At 42.1% G+C, this 22,082-nt stretch overlaps 1 protein-coding gene across 1 annotated transcript in view; it reads right to left on the bottom strand.

Annotated features, from left to right (window-relative positions):
- Positions 1-345: 345 nt before the first annotated feature.
- Positions 346-22,082, bottom strand: part of LOC108275270 (exostosin-1) — a 149,747-nt gene continuing 128,010 nt past the window's right edge. The window contains exons 4-11 of the mRNA XM_053686432.1: positions 21,013-21,132; positions 15,392-15,524; positions 12,841-12,959; positions 12,013-12,108; positions 7,765-7,854; positions 4,000-4,160; positions 3,260-3,431; positions 346-1,015 (exon numbers count right to left, since the gene is read on the bottom strand). Coding sequence (XP_053542407.1) covers positions 830-1,015; positions 3,260-3,431; positions 4,000-4,160; positions 7,765-7,854; positions 12,013-12,108; positions 12,841-12,959; positions 15,392-15,524; positions 21,013-21,132 — 1,077 coding nt within the window. The 3' untranslated portion in view covers positions 346-829. The remainder of the gene's footprint in view (positions 1,016-3,259; positions 3,432-3,999; positions 4,161-7,764; positions 7,855-12,012; positions 12,109-12,840; positions 12,960-15,391; positions 15,525-21,012; positions 21,133-22,082) is intronic.

Raw genomic sequence — 22,082 nt, 5'->3', positions numbered from 1 at the left:
ATTTGGTGATTGTGAGAACCTTTTTTTTTTGTTGTTGTAATTTTTGGTCCTCACAAAAGGGTAACACACACACACACACACACACACACACACACACACACACACACACACACACAATTTGGGTGATTGTGAGGACATTTGATTCTTCTTGGTCCTCACAAAGAGACACACACAACAAATCTTCAATTCCTCTAAGTAATATCTGAAAGTCACAGTAAGAATAACTGCAAATAGAAAACATTTCACCAACCAGTCCTCACTGTAAATCACCTTATATAACACAGCGCCCAAAATAAATCCTTTCACTTTAACCTGCCAGGAAAAATAAGACATCAAAATCAGATTGTTTATAACCTCAGAGACAAGAGCCAAGACACATTTAATCAGCAATCCCTTCTGTGGCATTCAGAGATTTTATTCGACTTTAGGCTTCTTTAAAAAAAAGGCAAAATCGTACAAAAAATAAAGGAACTGAATGTACATATTGCAGGCATTGGTGTGAGTTTGGGCGTCTTCCCCGTGACCTCGACTTCAGGCCATCTTTCCTTCCTCTGATCGTGTCCGAGGAGCAACAGAGGTCTCTGCAAATGACGACGATGATGAGGATGAAAAGTCGGCGGTGCCGGATTCTCAGATACCCGACCAGAGCCGCTAAACAAGATAAAACTCGGAGTTGCATATATTTTAAATGAAATGACTCTGCAGACATTATATTTGTGAGGCCAATCTATTCCAGGCCAATCAGCACATCACTCATAAAAAAAAAAAGTGCCCATAAATTCGAGACGTTCGCGTCGATATGAGGGCTCCGAGGCCGAGTCATGCGTCTTTACAGTCTCTCGATGTCCCTGTATTTCTTGCGTAAGATGGAGACCTGGTCTTTAAACAGAACCGGATCCAGACGGAGCTGAGAGTGAACGAGGGGCATGAAGCCGAACCATGCGGCGAAGGAGTTCATGCAGGACTGCCGCTGAGCGAAGTGGTCTGGGTCGGCCCAACGTGATGACTTCGAACCCTGAGAGAGAGAGAGAGAGAGAGAGACTAAGCTACAATTCTACATGAAAGCACTAACCGTAATATATCCTATTCCCTATTAATATGCCAAGAATAAAACATTCAGTGCTGTTATAGATGGAGGTTAATTCCAGTTCCTCGAATGTTCCTCAGCTGTACTGCAGATGTGGATGTTGTGGATAAAAATGACATGAAATAAACACGAGGGAGATTGAGTATGAGTAAAAATGTAATTTTATTGGTAATTCACAGGACGGGTGGGTGCGTAGTCTGGAGGAGAGTAAGAGGGGGAGGAAAATGGGGTGCGTCCTGGGGACATGGGGAAATCAGGGTGGGTGAAGGACCACTGAGAGTCGGGCGGACTGGTGGGTGAGAAGAGGGACGGATGGTCGGGGCCCGGATCGGAGAAGACAACATCATCATCCTCGGATTGGACGCTGGAGGGGGGTTCTGGGTCTGACTGTGTAGAGGCGTCAACACGCACGTTCGTGGGGCAGATTCTGTACCGAAGAAGAGGGGGGAACCCCGGATCTCTATTCTTAGGGGGGGTGCTGCGAAGATAGTTAAGTAGCATCATGATATCAGCAGTGAGATGCACAAGCTGGTAATGAGTGTCCAGATCCAGGTCCAAACCCTGATCCAGGTCCAGTAACGGAGAGAGAGGGGACTGACGACGGGCACCGGCACCTAGACACATAGAAGCGGGATTAGGCGGATTGGAATTACGAGCAATTTAAGAGCAGTAATAGTAAAAAAGTCAAAAAGAAGTGTACGAGCTGAGGAGTGCTAAAAACACACACACTCATACCGTCAAGGGCGGGCAGGTAGACACAACATACATACACACACACTCTCTTCCTCATACACACACATGAATAACTTTAATAGAATCTTATAGTAATAGAGAAACTCTAAAAAAAAACAGAATTGTAGGATATGCAGGACAGTAGAACTGTAGTGATATTAAGAAGTTGGAAGTACAGTAAACCGCTTTTCAAGTAGTATAAATATATATAAAATAAGAAATATAGTGCAAATATGAAAATAAATTATAAACGAGAAATACAGGAAAAAACAGGAAAATATAACTTACTCATGATTCAGATGGTGAAGATTCTCGTCTCGCAAGGAAAGCCTTAATTTTTAGAGAACCATGAAGAAAGCCAGTTATAAGGGTGGCTGCCCCCCCCCTCGAGATAACGATAAGACCAAGGTCCCTCCCGGTTGTTTAGTCGTCTTGCTTACGTCATTTTTTTAACCTAGGGAATTGAGAATCCTGGTTTTTGACAACCTAGGTAAATGAGAATCCTGGTTTTTGGCAACCTAGGTAACTAGAAACCCTGGGTTTTTGTTTCCTGGGTTGTTGGAAATGCCTGGGTTCTGATTTTATGTGTAAAGTAAAACCCCTGGTTTCAATTCTATGGGTAAGTGAAATAGGCCTTTTCTGGAAACCTATGGGTTATCTAGTGTGTAAATACAGTATAAATACTGGAGCTTAAGCTCAGGGTATTGGGGATCACTTCTGAGAATTCTCATCGGTGTGGATCTCGTGTGGTGGAATGGAACAATAAAGCTGGACCCTTGCTTCTTCTCACTCACGGCTGGTGTATTTTTTCTATCTCAGAGGTAGATGTGAGTATTGGCTTCTAAGTTGAATTTTAAATGTTTTTGGGTAATAGGCTAAATTCGAGCCAACATGGACCTTCAGCACCAAGGCTAACTTCTCTTCGAAACCATGTGCTTAGCGAAGACAGACTGAGGGAGAAGTGATGTGACTTCAGATGGACCGTAGAGAGCGTGGGGCGTGACCGCATCACTGTCGGAACGATATGAGCGTTTCAGAACCCAAAAAGCCGAGAACATCACTGGGGTGTTTTTCACCTCCACTGAGGACATTCAGAGTAAATGCTGCGTCTGCACAGGCACCGGCTTTACGGGTGACCCCTCTCACCCCCCTCCTACCCCCGTCCCATCTGGTGGAATATTCCGGAGTGTCCGAGCCCTAACTGTCCAACTTGAACACTAGAGTTGGATATCGAGACATTTGTCAAAAGGGTTATACTGCTGAGTCAGTGAGCAGCCACACACACACACACACACACACACACTTGTACATTCTGCTCCGGCACAATCCATATATCAGTCCTGGCTTCTGCTGTCATTACTGCTGGATGACAATCGCCTGGATCACACACATTGAACTAAACACACACACACACGCGCGCGCGCGCGCACACACACGGACCTGTTGCATCATCGTCTCCTTGTACTGTTTCTTCTGCGTGACTTTGATTGGCGGCAGCTTGGTTACCGTGGAGACGAGGAAGTTCATGAGAATGTCTTCACAGTTGGCGAGCTGGTCCACCATGGAGAGGAGTCGACTGGGCAGGTAGTGAGTGTACAGGAAGTGATAGTACCTGAGACAGAGAGAGGGAGAGAGAGAGAGAGAGAGAGAAGAAAAGGAAAAGGAAGAAAGAAAAATGGTGTGAGAGAGAAAGAAGAAACATGATAGGGGAGAAAAAAGCAAGCAAGAATGATGGGGAATGAATGAAAGAAAGAAAACAAAAGAAAGAAAGAAAAACAAAGAAAGAAAGAAAGACATCAGGCTATTGTGATTCTGAAAGAAATAGATATTTTGCATATCTGTCTTTTAAACTGTATTTCTTCTCTCTCTCTCTCTCTCTCTCTCTCTCTCTCACTCTCTCTCTCTCTGTGTGTGTGTGTGTGTGTGTGTGTGTGAAGAATGATCAGAGGGGCCTTCACTTTAAAACAAACTGTGATCGCTGTCTCACCTGCGCTATAGATCTCTGAAATCTCCCACTGAACCTGTCAGCGCAAACATTTATATCACACTGTCTCTGAAAGTCTGCTCTATCTCACACACACACACACACACACACACACACACACACACACACACACACACACACAGATTGAACTCCAGACTTATCCCACACACAAGCCTTAGAGGTCCTGTTTTTGTACCTGTGGTAGAAGGCGGCGCCCGTCAGCACCATCGAGTACTCATTGGTCCACTTAGACGTGTAGCCCCACCTCCCCTTGGTGGCGTCCCAGTAATGGCTGCGTCCCGGATATCCGACTATCCGTTCAGGAAAACTGTGCCACACGATGAAAGCGAAATCCACCTGAGTACAAACGGAAAAAAACCCAAAAACAAACAAACCCAGTATTAACGATTATTATTAACCGAGTTAGCAAAAACAACACGATTTCCTTCTTCTCTCCGCGTCACTCCTGTAAACAAAAACGTCCGCAGGCCGAGGGAGCGGGAACGAATTCACGGCTCTGCCTAATGAGAGAAAATGCATGAAAAATGTCGCTCTTAATGTTACATTTCACCTTACCGAGGATGTAATGGACGCACACTTTGTCCTTTTCGAACGGTATATATTTGCATCGTCATCATGTGACTGGTAAACACTGCACTGCTTAATGGTTTTTCCAACCAAACTTGCGACGCGTGATAAATAACCCCCGTCCACGTCCCCATGCCGCTGGCCAAGAAAACGGGCCAAAATACAAGCTCCATTTGTTTCGACCTGACAATAGCGGTGCAGAAGTTAACGACAAACAGAGAATTACTTCATTTATTTATCTTCTCAGCTGCCAGAAGAACTTTCCCAGACCTAGAGCTGTTACTTTCTTCTGTTTTATTCCACAATCAGGTCCATTTGCGATGGTCTGGCTCCCATAATTCCCTTAGGCTGCCTGGAATGTGGTGTCTGGCAGGTCTGCCTGGGGTTTATCAGCATGTAGCGGCCAAATCATCATCATCATCATCATCATCATCATCATCATCATCATCTCATTTTCCTTTGGCAGCCAGATGACCAATGCAAAACAACTCCAGGCTTTTCCCTTGATGTGTTTTGGCTTGCAATCTCTCTCTCTCTCTCTCTCTCTCTCTCTCTCTCAAATCTGATTGGTCAGAAGGTGATTAACCCTTAAAGTTTCAAATCACAGGCTTATATTAATGGGCGTGTCCTAATACGTTATTGCTTTGGGACGTTGGGACGCTCCATATTAAAAAACTATTTAGGGAAGGAGTCTCCGGTGTTAGGATAGCTCCGGACGGAAGAGGTTACGCTTCGCGGTTTCTCAGCTGCGTTTTTGTTTGTTCGTTTGTTTGTTTGTTTTATTAACTTCAAGAGCGAGAAAGAAAAGAACAGACTGGTGAATAGCTGCTATAACATTCCAGCCCATTAAATGCACCTATAAATGGATAAAATGTCAAATATCTCAATCAAATAAACAACAAAACACCCAATAAATATGGAAGGCTCTTAGACCCTAAATAGCTCCCTCTGATGTGGAACTCTTAACATGTTTACGTAGAACAGAGGGTTTTCACATTCGTATAAGGTTCCACACTATCAGCACACTGATAGACTCTTAAGGCATGAAGGGTTCAAATTTAGAACCATTGAGGGTTCTTCAGGAAGAACAAATACAGGTTCAGTGTAGAAACCGAAAACTCTTTGCTTCTCAGGGTTCTAAAAGGGGGGCTCGTTGAAGAACCTCCAAAGAACCCTTGAAGAACCTTTTAAAGAGTTCCATCAGGGAACCATGGAGAGCAGTACACTCAAGTGTAATAATTCTGGCTCACTGGCTGAGTTTGTTTCATAATCCGGAACTATGTATCATGATATACATGATGTCATAAATATTGGCACCTCAAAGATTGGAGAGGTTCTCTCAAACAAGAACCGACCTTTAGTGCCGGAAATGGTCACGAACGCTTCGGAAACAGTCGATAAAATGGCACGCACTTCAGGAATGTCTAAGGCTTTTGGTCTCGGGCTGTGTTCAAGTCCTTTATGTATTCTAGAGAGAGTGAATTTCCGAAAGTTTTGCTGGAATCTAATGCAGACCGGTCACGTCCCGTCCTCATTCTTTCTCGTCCTTCCATTACTCGCTCGTACTTCATTGTATTATTTTCTCTTCCCGTTCCTCCGTCCTCTCTACCTCCCTCCCTCGCTGTCTATCCATCTTACCGTCTCTTTCTTAGACACGCGTTTTCGTCTTATTAAATTATACAGCCAAGAGCAATTAAAAGCAAATCCAGCAGCCCGCCGATCCTGCGCCGTGTAAATATCATGCCTGTGCTAATTGAATCTGAGGAGAGCGAACTGACATTAACAAAGTGCGTGCACAAACACAAAACACGGTGACGAGGGAGGGGGCGGCGCACGCTGCATAACAAAGACGTCTACGGGAAAGAAAGTAAGCTGATTAGCAGAGCAGGAAAAAGAAGAAAAAAGAGGGATTATTGCCTTTTATTTTGTTAAGTTGGGTTTTGTTTTATTTATTCATCTTACTTTAGTTTGTACAGCTTTACTGGAAAAAAAAAAAAACAACTTTAAAAATAAACATGCAGATTCATAACGATTCGATACAACCAACTCAAGGGATATAAATATATATGAACTGTACGGTTATGGTTAGCGGTGGGATTAACACCTCTCACTTTCATATACTCACTCATATATTTACACCATGCTTTATGGGAAAAAACCCTTTGGACAAACTAGTCTATGGATAAATAGGAGATATTTATGAATTATTAGATCAAATATTAGAAAAAGTGACAAAACGGTTTCTTACTTCATTTCATTATTAAAATGGCGTTTAAAATGTTCAGATTCAAATTTTGATGCGGGAGGTAAAATATAAAACACTTCGGGGAGTGCAGTTATTGTGATGTCCGTAATAATGCTTATTCGGTCTGTAATCATGTTTATTATGTCCGTAATGTTTATTATGTATGTAATCATGTTTATTATGTCTGTAATAATGTTTATTCGGTCTGTAATCATGCTTATGATGTTTGTAATATTGTTTATTATGTCTGTAATAATGCTTATGATATCTGTATAAATAATGTTTATTATGTCTGCAATGTTTATTATGTCTGTAATAATGCTTATTTTGTCTGTAATAATGCTTATTATCTCTGTAATAACGTTTATTATGTCTGTAATGTTTATTATGTCTGTAATGTTTATTATGTCTGTAATAATGTTTATTATGTCTGTAATGTTTATTATGTCTGTAATGATGTTTATTATGTTTGTAATAATGTTTATTATGTCTGTAATAATGTTTATTGTGTCTGTAATAATGTTTATTCGGACTGTAATCATGCTTATTATGTCTATAATAATGCTTATTATGTCTGTAATAATGTTTATTATGTCTGTAATGTTTATTATGTCTATAATAATGCTTATTATGTCTGTAATAATGTTTATTGTGTCTGTAATAATGCTTATTGTGTCTGTAATAATGCTTATTGTGTCTGTAATAATGTTTATTATGTCTGTAATAATGTTTATTATGTATGTAATAATGTTTATTCGGTCTGTAATAATGTTTATTATGTCTGTAATAATGTTTATTATGTCTGTAATAATGTTTATTATGTCTGTAATAATGCTTATTGTGTCTGTAATAATGCTTATTATGTATGTAATAATGTTTATTCGGTCTGTAATAATGTTTATTATGTCTGTAATAATGTTTATTATGTCTGTAATAATGTTTATTATGTCTGTAATAATGCTTATTGTGTCTGTAATAATGTTTATTATGTATGTAATAATGTTTATTCGGTCTGTAATAATGTTTATTACGTCTGTAATAATGTTTATTATGTGCATTACAGCCTGTCGTATATACTTTAATCAGTATTCACTCCTCTCCTTTTTAGATGTTATAACAGAGCTTTACCTCATTCGTGGACAGAACCGAGTCCTCGTCCAGGCTGAGCACGGCATCCGTCCTGATGACATCATGAGGGAAAAAACGCCCGCTCATCGTCTGAGGAACCAAAGACAGGAAAAGACATGAGTGACAACACGTTTCAATTCCAACAACTCCTCTAGCGCTAAAAACAAACCCGTCTCAGAACCTTGTTCAGTCATTGTCTTCATTATCGAGGCATCTGTTTCCGTCCTTTGTCTCAGTCATGTGAAAAATCACACTGTGGAATGTGACAAATTGTGAGCCACTTCAGAGTGTGAAGCACGTTTGAGTCTTTATGTAGAGCTCGGGTTTCTGTCTGCGCGGAGGTCTCGCGTCTTCTCCGGGTATACGGTGGATTCCCTGACAGTATCCTAAAACCCCTCCTGGAACAGTCTCCGAATCCACAATGACCCTGATCCGGATAAAGCGCTTACTGAAGAACATAAATTTTGCTTATTGCACCTTTAACGTGCTATTGAAGTGTTTTATACGTGCAGTATTGCTGTTTTGTTAGTGCGCAGGAATCCCGGAGCTTGAGGAGAAACCGAGCCATTGATCCAGCAGGCTAGTTATGATGTTCAATCATTTCAGTCGATAAGGGCTTCAAGCAAACACTTCCCTAATTACATTATTGATACTTAATTAGAGAGACTGAGTCATTTAAACAGCTTCATTTAAAAGGAAAGCAGATTTGTTGAACCTTAATAAATCTACTGTGTGTGTGGACCTGAAGGGTTTTTATTAGATTAGCAAATTGGGGAAAAAAAAGAGACCAGGTGACGTTTTTTCCCCCCCAATCTTTAACTGTCCCGTTTCCTGTTATTATGCACTTGGCTGAGTCGAACCCGATGTGAACTTCCCGTCCGCCTCAAGGTTTGACATATTGTGCATTCTGAGATGCTTTTCTGTTCAGCACAGATGTAAAGAGTGCTTATTTGAGTTAGCGTAGCCTTCCTGGTCATTCTTCTCATCCTCATCAACGAAGCATTACCGCTCACTCTTCACTGGATGTTTGTTTTTTTTTGTTTTCCGCACCAGTTTTCGTAAACTCCAGAGGCTGTAGAGCATCCATGAAACGAGTCAGTTCTTGTTATCACTCATGCTACAGCCAGAGAGAAAGAAAGTGACCTTTCTTAACTTCGAATGTGGAAAAATCAGCGCATGACAACCCTAGACAAATTCCTATTTCTGCACAGCTGCCTAAATGAAACTTAAATTAAAGGTCAGAATCATAATGAGCCTGTCAAGGTCCAATAGCAAGAAATAAAACATTTGAGGACCCAGGGGAACATCAGCTAATCAGTGTTTGACCTTTTGGATGAGCTATTTTTTTTTTTAAATTACATGTACCTTAATTAAGACATGGCTTAATTTAGAACTGGCATTGATGACAGGCTTTGTGACCTTTGCCCTCTGTCTTTAGCGTGATGGAGGCTGATATGATATCGACATGTAAATTAGAACCTTCTCTGGCCTTAATACTATACTCCAGCCGAGCTTTCCCCACTTCTGGAAAGTCTGTCAAGACGTCAAATATGAACTAACCAAAACCATCTTCACAACTATTTTTTCCCTTAGCCGCTTTCCTTCAATACTGTGGACGTCAGGCGTCCTATTTCGCACCACATTTTCCTTATATGGGCATTCAGTTATATCAGTCCCTTATATGGTCATTTGGTTTCCACAAAGTCCAGAGCGGGGACCCTGTCAAATCTCTGTCGAAACATCCCTCAGTACTCCATACGCCATCAGCCCCATTTTGTCCCTCGTGTTCCTTATATGGTCATTGTTTCCTCTTCTTGCTTTTTATATGGTCATTGTTTCCTGGAGGATGTTTATTTCCTACGGAGTAGTGAACAGGAACCGAATTGAAGGGTCTCATGTCGACGCAACTATTTGTTCGTTGTTAACACGGTCAGCGTTTCCAGGGAATATTTGGTTCCCACAAAATAGTGAAACATCCAAAGCGGAGAACGACTGCAGGACATCATATCTGCTCCGTCTCTGTTGAATCCATCCCGACACCGTCTGCCCAGGTTTGTCCCAAAGTGGGGACAGGATCGTAGTGCATCATATCTACTTTGATTTAGTCTCTGATGACCCATTTCCCAATACTCTGTACACCATGTGTCCCATTTTGCCCATCACCTTCCTTATATGGTCATTGTTTCCTGCAGGCATTTGGTCCAAAAAAGTCCAGAATGAGGACAGGATTGCAGGGTGCTATGTCCGCTCAGACTTTGTCCCTGTTGACCCACCACACATTGTATACGCTGTCTCTAACTGTTCCATCCATCCATTTTCCATACCACTTATCCTACACGGGGTCACAGGGGAACCTGGAGTCAGGGAACTCGGGTCCGGGTGCCAACCCATCACAGGGCACAATCTCTCACACACACACACACACACACACATACACACAATGGACAATTTTGAAATACACCGCATGTCTTTGGACTGGGGGAGGAAAGCAGAGTCCCCAGAGGAAACCCCCAAAGCACAGGATGAAATGCGCACACAGGTCAGAGGCAGGATTCGAACCTCCAACCACTAAGCCATTGTGCCCCCTCTTTCAGTGGCAACCTGATTATGGGATGTCATATGCCCCAGTACCTTGTGTACCATCTTTCCCATTTTGCGCCTCACTTTCCTTATATGGACGATGTTTCCTGAAGAAATTGAATGAAAAGTCTAAAGTGGGGACAAAATCACATGCACTACGATTCTGTCTCTGTTGTCCTATCATGCTTTGCACACTGCCTTGATTCGTTCTTTTCTTTCCTTATAGGGCTATGAATATAATTTTTTTCCCTTGCAACTGTTAGCAACCATGGTTGCTAATTAATCTCACCTGCTGCTTGTTATGCTGTATGTTTTGTCTATTTATACTGTCTTGTTTTTCCAGGTATTTTGATTTACTTGCTGAAATCCCCCAGCCGTTCCCTAGACGTGTCTTTTAAATTCTGGTTTATTTAGCTTAGATTTCTGTATTAGCCCTAATAAACATCCATCGAAAGCACATTTCGTGTCTGTACCACCATGAGAAGATGTGATGTAAGTAAAAAGAGAGGAGGGAAAAAAAAAAGAGAATAGAAACGCTAGAACATCATAAACCCTCCAACACACACACACATATATCTATACGCACATGACACGGCACATCCCCTGAGAGGATGTAATATAAAATTGCAGGTAAAGGTCAGTTTATTAAAAATCTACGAACACAATAACACACAGTGAAAGGCTGAAGAACAGAGTACCCGGTGTTCCTCTGAGGCTGACCACAGCAGCAGATCAATAAATACACCGGCCGTGTTTCAATCCAACACAATCGAGGGATCGGATTAGTGTCCTCGACTTGCTTGTGCTTCTCTTTCCTAATATGGTCAGTGTTTCCTGGGAACATTTGGTTCCCAAAAACATCCGAAGTGGAGAACGACCGCAGGACATCATATCTGCTCTGTCTCTGTTGAATCCATCCCGACACCGTCTGCCCAATTTTGTCCCTCGTGTTCCTTATATAGTCATCGTTTGCTTTTTCGATGGGGATCATTTCATTTGGGAGATTTAACTCCTACAAAGTAGTGAAAATCCAAAATGGGGACGAGATTGTAGGGACCCCTCGGCAAGCTTTGTACACTTTCTGTCCTGATTTGTTCATATATTGTCCTTATATGGTCAAGGTTTCCTGCGGGGATTCGGTTCCCACAAAGTAGTGAAAAGTCATGTGTGGGGATGGAATCATAGGGCATCATATCCGCTTCGATTTTGTCTCTGATGAAACGTTCGCCAAGACTCTATACCACACGTCCGGTTTTGCCCCTCGCTTTCCTTATATGGTCATTGTTTCCTGAGGAAATTCGGCTCCCACAAAGTAGCGGGAAAAGTTCAAAGTGCGGACAGGATCGTAGTGCATCATATCTGCTTTGATTTAGTCTCTGATGACCCATTGCCCAATACTCTGTACACCATGTGTCCCATTTTGCCCATCACCTTCCTTATATGGTCATTGTTTCCTGAAGGCATTTGGTCCAAAAAAGTCCAGAATGAGGACAGGATTGCAGGGTGCTATGTCCGCTCAGACTTTGTCCCTGTTGACCCACCACACATTGTATACGCTGTCTCTAACTGTTCCATCCATCCATTTTCCATACCACTTATCCTACACGGGGTCACAGGGGAACCTGGAGTCAAAAACAGTGTGAAACTCGTCATCTTGGTTTTCCGTACCTTTCTCTCTTCTTCAATGACGGTCAGAGGGACGCTGATGGACGGCCATTTGCTTCTAGGAGGTGAAGGTTTGTCACAGTTCCACAGCACGATGATCTGTAATAGAGCATCCAAATCATCCAATCAAGGTTATTATACGTCATTATAAACATCAGAGGTTTGTATATGCAATAAAACTCTAAGAGTGGTTTCTTCCTCTTATACACACACTAAGCAATTTGTACATTTGTTATTAATTAAAGAATAAAAAAAACTAATTTTTTTTATCCATTTATAGTTAAATTTAATGCTGCTGAAGTTAGCTCCTAGTCTCATTTACATTATAAACAGTCATTTCATTACAAGCCTTGTCTGTTTCTCTATTCTGAAGATAATAAGACCAAAAAAAAATAAATAAATAACTTGTCTTTGCGCTAAGACTGTCGCGTATGAGTGCTCCAGCGCTGCAGGTGGCGCTGTTCACATTTCCTGACATTTCCACGACGACAAGAAGCTTACTGGCGTTGCTCAAAGTCATTCAACTCGGAATACTGTAAATAGGCTTGGACAAGCCCCTTTTTTGTAACAACCAATCACAAGCTTGACTGTGTGGTGTGTTTGTCCATTTAATCAATTAATCAATACCTTCTGACCAATCAGAATCCAGAATTCGACTGCGCCGTTGCGTTTGATTGTTTAATAAACAATGAAATGTACACAAATTTACAGTAAAGATTTCTACAGAAAGTGCAGGATCTCACTCATACAGACTCACTCAGACACACACACACACACACACACACACACACACACACACACACACACACACACACACACACACACACTCACCTGAGCACAGAACTTGGACTTGGCAACAGCGATGATGAGTTTGAGGATGGGCTGCTGAGGAGACTGAAGAGGAGCTACTGCCTGAATAACAGCTGTGAACTCCTGCTGCGGAGTCTTACCTGAACACACACACACACACACACACACACACACACACACACACACACACACACACAGAATGTAATTGCCTGCAATTAAGCCGACTGGCAAATTGAATTAATAGGTACGTACAAAGACCAGTCGGAGTGTGTGCGTGTGCGTGTGTGTGTGCGTGTGTGCGTGTGTGTGTGCGTGTGTGTGTGTGTGCGCGCGTGTGAGAATTGTCAATATAACACATGTACAAATCATTAAACATACAATACAATAATATACAATATTAAACACATTTGAATGGAATTGCAGACCACACACACACACACACACACACACACACACACACACACACACACAATGTTATAAATTTAGACTGCAACCTCAATACACTTATTATTATTATTATTATTATTATTATTATTATTATTATTATTATGTCCCCACATTTCCAATGACTATCATGTATTCCTATCGTCATGGGCACACACAGGTCCCATTAAAGCTCCACACTCCATCTGCGTACCACTCCCCCGTCTCCGGCTCCCGTGTGAGCAATTTTATCAAAAGATTCTGACAGAAAACAAACAAACAAACAAACAAACAAACAAACAAACAAACAAAAAAAAAACAGTGTACAGGTAAATTTTTATTCCCAACAGCCCGGACAATGTACTGGAAATGTACCGTCAGTAGCATTATTTTCAACGAAAATGACCTTCATTTTCCCAAGGACACGCTAAAAAACCATTACGAAATAACGCAAACCTCAAAAGCGAAAAAGATTTGCTTAATTAGCATTAAAGACGTTTCCAGAGTAGGATATTCGATACACATTTATGGTAAATTCTGACATCGTACATTTGTAATAAAGCACTTTTAACACGTATGTAGCTACACGTTATGGTAAACGACTAGCTAAGCTTAGCAGGGCAGGTTCAGCGGATTTTCAACATATTTCTTTCTTCAAACGTACTCAGTGGACGAAGAAACGTTTGGTACGTGACGTTAGCGAGTCGCGGTGTTAACGTAGCTAACAATTAAAACAAAGAAACCGGATAGCAAGCTGTTCGGCATTGTGTAAACATCGAGCGTCATCCATCACACGGAATTTATTCGTACCTTGTTCGTAGGAGCGTTCACGCTACGTGTGGTATCCGTGAAAATACAGTTTGGAAAAAAAAGTCCATACCCTACGAATTCCCGTCATTCGGACCTCGATCGATCGGGTCGAAATCGTACAATCGCCGCTGCGATTTTGTTTACGGATTACCGAATTTAAATCGCGTTTATTTCAACCACACACACACAAATTTAAAGAACGTTTTGTGAAACTCGGTCATCGCTAATGACTTGAAAAAAAAAAAACCCCCAAACTAAACCGTAAAAAACAAATAAGAATAGATCTTTCATAAAGGGCAAAAGTAATGGCGCCCTATCAGATATAGGAAGATGTGTTAGTGATGATGCGCTGCATTGGCTGAGCTGCATTACTGGAAGCTTTAGCACACACCGCACTCAGGAAGCGCTCTTTCAGCATTTAGTCGTTTCTCAGCGTTGCCTTTTATGGAGTCTTGCGAAAGCGCTCGGTAATTGACTCCCGATTGGCGTTTATCGACGTGCGCACGTGAATACGAAGCAAATCAGCAAAACCTCTGCTGACGTTTACTTAAGTTTGTCCTACGCGCAACGCAACGCTGCTATACGATTGATAAACGAGGCCCTTTGTGTTTGGCCCGGTGTTCATTCGTACGTTTCGTAAACTAGCACTCGCACCCATGACCCAAGCACGTGAGAGTCTGAGACTAAAATACGTGCTTAAAGGGAATATGATGTTTATGTTTAGATCAAAAATAAACAGAAATGAAACACCCCCTGCGTGTGCGGGATATTTGTGTGCGTGTGAGAAGTGTGTGCCACGGCGTAAATTCCGACAGATTTACGAGGGCGGAGCGACGGCGTATATCAGCGCGCCGACCCGTTCCTGCAGCGTCATCAGAATTATGGAAAGTGAGACTAACAGTGTCGCTGCCACTGGAGAAACAGGTCATCTATCACAGCGGAGCTACAGATTTACAGCTCGGAGATGGAGTACATCGAGGCTTGAACACTGATACATGCGCGCACACACACACACACACACACACACACACACAGAGTGTCAAAATCAGCTTGTGACTTGCAATACTGCGTGATGTGGTTACGGAGCTAAAGATACACCTTCATTTTACACACACTCAGGTACACACACACACACACACACACACACACACGCTCTGAGACAGCTTGGCATCCATCTGAGTTATGGTTTCATTTTTGCTGCGACAGACTTTTACAGCTCGGAGCTGAAAATGCTCAGGAGAGACAGGTCTATGGCATTTTCTCTCTTCTTCTTCTTCTTCTTCTCTCTCACTCACTCACACACACACACACACACACACACACACGCTCGCACACTCACCCAGGAGTCCATAGTAAAAGGGGAAAAGGGTGGGATACGAGGAGAACCGAGGAAGTGTGTAGAGTCCACCGGGGAGAGAGTTCCACATCAGCATGCTTCTTGAGGTGTAGGTGTATATCCTGTCCTGGATGATCTGTTAAACACACACACACACACACACACACATTTAATATGCGACTGTATATTACACAAGGAGTAAAACGCCCCGAGTTGTGCTGTTATAGGAAAATAATCAACGACGAGTTGGTGTGATGAAGCGGAATCGATGTTCCCGCCCTAACGTTTATTAGTTTCCCATGACGGCACACCCTGAAGTGTTTTCTTCCTCTTATACCACCGCGATGTCCCCACAATTACAACTTTTAGGAATTAATGAATGACACGTCATAGTTTTTATCTCTTTGTAGCGACAAGTTAGATCCTGTAACGGCTTCCTTTATATCTATTACAAACAATTGTTCCCTTATTATCTCTTTTAAAGACAAAAGAAAGACAGACAGTCCAAACAAACAAACAAACAAACCAAAAAAACGCAGGTTGCCATGTCACCGCGAAACGTGAACTCGTCTGTCCTGACTTTCACGTGACTGTTACAAAGCACCGACACGGCAAACTCCTTCCATGAAGGTTTACGTAAACGTTGACTCGCAGAACCTACGATTACGCGCGTTTGGAATTCGTCTAGGAGGAATATTCGTCTGGCGTACAAGTCCGTCTGTGTTAGTCTAGAAACGCTAACGTATCAGAACGAGTGTGTCAAAATGCGAATTTTAACCAAGAATAAACAATTCAACAGCATGGTCTAACTTATCGTGATATGTTATTATAGTATTTAATTGCGTAGGCTAATATTAGATTTATACACTTTAGCTCGTACCCGTCTCCTAATGAGGCAAGCTCCGCCCTCCCGGGATACGACTCGGCGTTCTATTCTCGTCCCGGGTAATGAAATTCAAAATGTCTGCCGTTTTGATGTGCCACGTTTCCCGTAAGTTTCTCCCTGCAAATTTTTTCCTTAATTAGCAAACTCACCTCGGTATAGCGCTAATTAATCACACTCGTCCTAATCAGGACACCAGGGCATACGTGTGGGCTCATAAGGAAAGGTTTGTGGTATATAATTAGGTAGATGAAAATAACCTATATGATGTATCTCACACACACACACACACACACACACAAGTGCATGCACACTTGTTCATAGGGAGGTGTATGGAGCAAACTCGACATACACACATTATAAAACATGTAATTGTTGAAAATTCCGTCTGTATTAAATGTTTATGGGAGGAGTCTCCGGTGTCAGCGCTTTGTAACGGGACGTTTTCGCTTTCAGTCACATGACAAACTTCAGAAAAAATCAAAAAGATGTAGTGCATGTACTATAACGAAAGTGATAACAGGAACTTGTTTGGTGGATGTTTCACGACATTAATTGTATCTAGAAATGGATAAAAAAATTTTTTTTTTCTTTAATAAATTAAACACGCTAGTGTAGCAAACTGCCGTTATTGGAAAATACTTCGATGTTTTGGGGTTTTTTTTTTGTTCTCTTCTTTGTACGGATATTTCGGTCCTCACATGGTGGCAAAAAGTCCGAGCAATAGTGAGGACATTCGAGTAAAATGGTGCAGGGGAATAAAAAAAAAAAATTTAAGATGACCTCACGTTTGCAAATTCAAAGAGCGTACAATTCCCAAGTTAAAGAGCGTGAGGTATTGCACAGTTGTGCCTTTTCTAATGCAATTATTAAGGTGAAATCCAACAAAAAGGAAGGTTTTGTGTGTATGTGTGTGTGTGTCTGTGTGTGTGAGAGAGAGAGAGAGAGAGAGAGAGAAAGCTCAGGTTGGTAAAATAGCGTGCTGTTAGTCCCAGTTCATGTTCCTCCATCTGCTCTGGCACGACCGTGTCTCCTGTGAGTCTGGAGAACTGCTGTGTCAAGCTGTAGCAGCCAATTAGGATCAACTACAGGGTCTAATTAAGCGTCCCAGCATTCACTTCTCTGGGGCAGCCCACTGACCCGTATGAGTGTGTGTGTGTGTGTGAGTGTGAGCATGCAGTTATATCTTGGTAAAGTCCAAATGTCCCCACAAGGATAGGGATTTCAGATAGTGTTGACCTTGTGGGGACATTTGTCTGGTCCCCCTGAGGCTGTAAACTGCTTTGTTACAAAAAAAAAAAAAAAAAATAGACAACTTTAGTTCAAAAAAACCAAAACAAAACAACTAAAAGACACCAAAGGATTCTGGTTCGGATTCTGATGTTACGGTCAGGGTTAGATTTAGGAGTAGCGTCGTAGCCATTAGCTGCATTAATATTTTGGTAAATGTAAGGTCCTTTCAAGGATAGTATGACAAACGTGTACGTGTATGCAGTGTGTGTGTGTATATATATATATATATATATATAGCTGTGAATCTACGTTCTGCTTACGTCATCAGTTACAAACACTGAAGATGTTTCGTTCCGCAGATAAACGAAAGTTTTATGAGGGCGAGTAATTGATGACAGAATTTTCATTTTTGGGTGAACTATCCCTTTAAGTCCTTTTTCAAAGCCAAGCCTTTTGTGCTTCGGGGCTTTTATTTTGATGTGAATTGAATGTCCTGTTCTAAGAGGAAGTTGTCAACGCTCGTTCTGAGCTGCAGAAGTGTAACGCGCTCCATGACGGTCCATGTCTGTAAGTCAATTAGTTTGATGATGTTTTGTCATTATTACGTGCACTTTTTTATAGTGAGGTCTTATGTGTGATGATTGATTTAGACTGAACTCATGTCCCGGCATATTTTGGGATTTCACCGTGATTTTATCGTTAATCTACTCGTCATAGTACCTGCAGTGTGATTTCTATCCGAACTTCATATCTGTATACGTGCCGTGAGGTCATTAACGCCGTTACGTCAAGCCGTTGGCTTCGTCCGTGCGTCGCTCCAACGATCAGGCGGTTTTCTAGAAGAATTCCTTCCCGATTTCTCAAACTTGTTAGGTTTATGCGAAAAGACAAAATCTCTGTCAAAACCACGGACCGTATTTAGCAAGACCGGCGCTCGAGACGGAGATACGTCCGAGTGAATACAGAAGACATCTCAAGACTGGCCGTAGTCGCAATGGAACACCAACCTGAACAGATGGAGAAAGCTATATATTTGATGTGTGTAGAAAATGAGCTAGCATTTACAACAAACACACACACATGCGTCCCATGGGGCATTATGTATGCCTCATTTACCTCGGTGTCAATGCACAAGTCCATCCCCTTGTTTAGAGCATCTGCCACACAAAGACGCAAAGACAAAAACAAACGCACACCATGCACACACGACTATGAACGAAGGGCTAAATTAGTCTCAACAGGATTTCTTTATGCACCTGGTGACATTTATGCTGGCGAAACATAAAACTCGAGCTTTGCTTTAATCCCAGCACACACACACACACACACACACACACACGAAACTCAAGTGCTTTCTTTATTTCCTCGCTCTGTCTGTCACAGTGGGAATATCTTTCCCTTGCAAATTTAGCGTTTTGTTTTGCTCTCCACACGTCTTCCGTTCTCTCCGCACCTTTCTCTTTGTTTCTTTGTCTCTGCGTGTATTTGCGGAGTCGAGTGCGGACTGACAGATGTGGAATTTCACACTGACGCTCCACATCCGGAGAGGTGTTAAATGACAAGGAACGAGGTGGCTGGAATACCGGACGCGTTTGTTCTGCGCTAATGTGGCTAACGGTGAATTAACGCTAATGAGAATCATTAAGGGATTATCGGGAGCCCCCGGTATGTAACGCTGCTGGAAAATCCCGGAGACAAAAAGCGCAATTTACCACTGAAAGTAACAAAAAGGCTAGAAACGACGAACACGGACACTTCCTCGATGCCTCTGATTGGTCTACGTGCTCAGTACGACACGCGACGAGCTTCAAGTTAGCATTTTTAGAGAGTTTTCCCACTTACTCCTACAAACTCTGACCAAAAATTGTACAATTAATCAATCACAATGTCTTGAACTTTACTTAAAGGTGTTTAGTCTGTTTGAATAGAACCTGGGGGTGTTTTCTTCTTCAGTGTGGTTCTTTAGACACTCCGGTGGTCTAGCTCCTTTCAAGGGAACTCTAATCAAAAACCGACTCGACTCTGAGTCAAGAGAATCGAACTCGCTGTGCGTTTTGAGCTGCTTTATTCAACCAAAGGACAGAGCTGCAGAACTGCAGAAATGTCACGTGTCCTGAAGATTCGAACCAGTGACCCAAAAGGAAAAACATTAACCCCTTGATGTGATACACAAACTGTTTTAAACGATTACTGGAAGTATTGAATCCCTTTGTTTAAAGTCCCAGCGACTTAATGATAATGAGTCTTGTTAGGAAGTTGGGGTCAGAGCGCAGGGTCAGCCATGATACAGCGCCCCCTGGAGGAGAGATGGTTAAGGGCCTTGCTTAAGGGCCCAACAGTGGCAGCTTGGCAGTGCTGGGGCTTGAACCCCTGACCTTCTGATCAGTAACCCAGAGCCCTTAACCGCTTGCTTTCCTGGACTTTGGACGTTTTCAGCCCTACATACCCCTCAAATGACACTTATTTTAGTTCATTTAATCATGCGCTCGTAATTAAAGCACACTTAGACATCTAACTTTCCAACACACAACATGTTATCTCTGCAGGAAAGCACAAATCACATACTTTTAACATTTCCCAAGGTGTCCCACAGGATTCTGTCCTGGGACTTCTTATGTTTAATACCTACATGCTCTGCTCAAGGGGAGCACGGTGGTTTAGTATTTAGAATGTTTGCCCCGCACCTCCAGGGTTGGGGGCTCGAATCCTGCCTCCGACCTGTGTGCGTGGAGGTTGCACGTTCTCCCCGTGCTTTACGGCTTTCCTCCGGATACTCCCCCAGTCCAAAGACATGCACTGTAGGCTGATTGGCATCTCTAAATTAGCCCGTAGTGTCTGAATGTGTGCGCGATTGTGCCCTGCGATGGGCTGGAACCCCGTCCAGGGTGTCCCCCGCCTTGTGACTCTCCTAGGATAGGCTCCACGCTCCCCTACCATCCTGTATAGGATAAGCGGTACAGAAAATGGATAGAGGCGATGGATGCTCTACTTAAGTTCTAGTGTTCGTCAATGGCCTACATTTTCATTTCAATGTCCATCACGCCCAGATTGATTTCAGTACTCAACCAACAGTTGTTGTTATTTGCTGGACATTAGACAATACGTGGTAATGTTTCTGCACGACATACACTATAATCGAAATGTTTACCATATAAATGTTTACCCTCATTTACCCAAAATCTTATTAACTCATATACTCAAACCTGATTAAATAAAATGAACTTGCTCTGACAGTGATACAGTGATATTGAGCCTGAGATGTCCACACAGATCGACTGTGTTTAACTTTGTGGCATGTGTGAAGTATCGCAGACAAAACAGCCTTCGCTTAGACACAACACTGTCGTGAAACTTGAGCGTTTGTGTGAAAAGGGTGTGACAAACAAATTACCACGACGTCAATCTGTTCCTTTTTTTAACCCGCCACATAATCCGGTCGCTCCTAGTCTGACCTTATTTATTTATTTATTTATTTTTCTTCCCCCCCCCCCCCCTCCTGTAATCTCACCTCTAATGTGGTTAAGACAATTTTATCCACGGAGGAGAAGTAGGAGTCCCACAGGAACTGTGTCTGCTGTCTCAGAGCCAAGATTCGCTCTGCATCGACAGACCTGGTGATGGAGGGAATCTGAGATGGAGAAGGAATGAGAGAGAGAGAGAGAGTTAGCAGAGACAAAAACGACATCATTTTTTCCCTTCACATTACTACTTAGTGTCTCAAGGCGCTAGGTGTGTCATTGCGTGCATGTGTTTGCAGGAGACAAAGACATAGAAAGAGAGAGAAACATAATGAAAACCCATTTACTAAATGTTTGTGCATTTTGCCGCTGGTAGCGTGTTTCTATGAAACCAACATCGGGCAAAATTCGGAGCTGAATTACTTTTGTTATATTGTCAGCAGTTTTTTCTTTATATTAACGAATGCAGGAAATAATATTATTTTGTTCGGTTGACTTGGCGTACAAGAGGCATGGTACTGAATGTGTGCGTGAATTGCAATCATTTTTTCAGTGGAACAGATTTCAACTCGACTTTATTGCGTTGTCGTCATGTAACGGTTCCATCTGTCATGTAAAAGCAAAAAGATTCCATCACTGACATACATTTAAAAAAAAGTGGTTCATTTACGAAAAGGACTAGACTCCTGCTATGGCATTTGATTCATACAATGACGCATGATTCTTTCTATACCATTTGACTCCTGCTATGGCATTTGATTCATACAATGACGCTTGATTCTTTCTATACCATTTGACTCCTGCTATGGCATTTGATTCATACAATGACGCTTGATTCTTTCTATACCATTTGACTCCTGCAATGGCATTTGATTCATACAATGACGCTTGATTCTTTCTATACCATTTGACTCCTGCTATGGCATTTGATTCATACAATGACGCTTGATTCTTTCTATACCATTTGACTCCTGCTATGGCATTTGATTCATACAATGACGCTTGATTCTTTCTATACCATTTGATTCATGCAATGACACTTGATTCTTTCTATTCCATTTGACTCCTGCTATGGCATTTGATTCATGCAGTGACACTCGATTCTTTCTATACCATTTGA

Source organism: Ictalurus punctatus, chromosome 2 (assembly GCF_001660625.3).
Source record: "Ictalurus punctatus breed USDA103 chromosome 2, Coco_2.0, whole genome shotgun sequence".
Taxonomy (NCBI): domain Eukaryota; kingdom Metazoa; phylum Chordata; class Actinopteri; order Siluriformes; family Ictaluridae; genus Ictalurus; species Ictalurus punctatus.
Note: the sequence above shows the minus strand (reverse complement) of the source record. Positions and strands in the feature narration are given on the sequence as shown.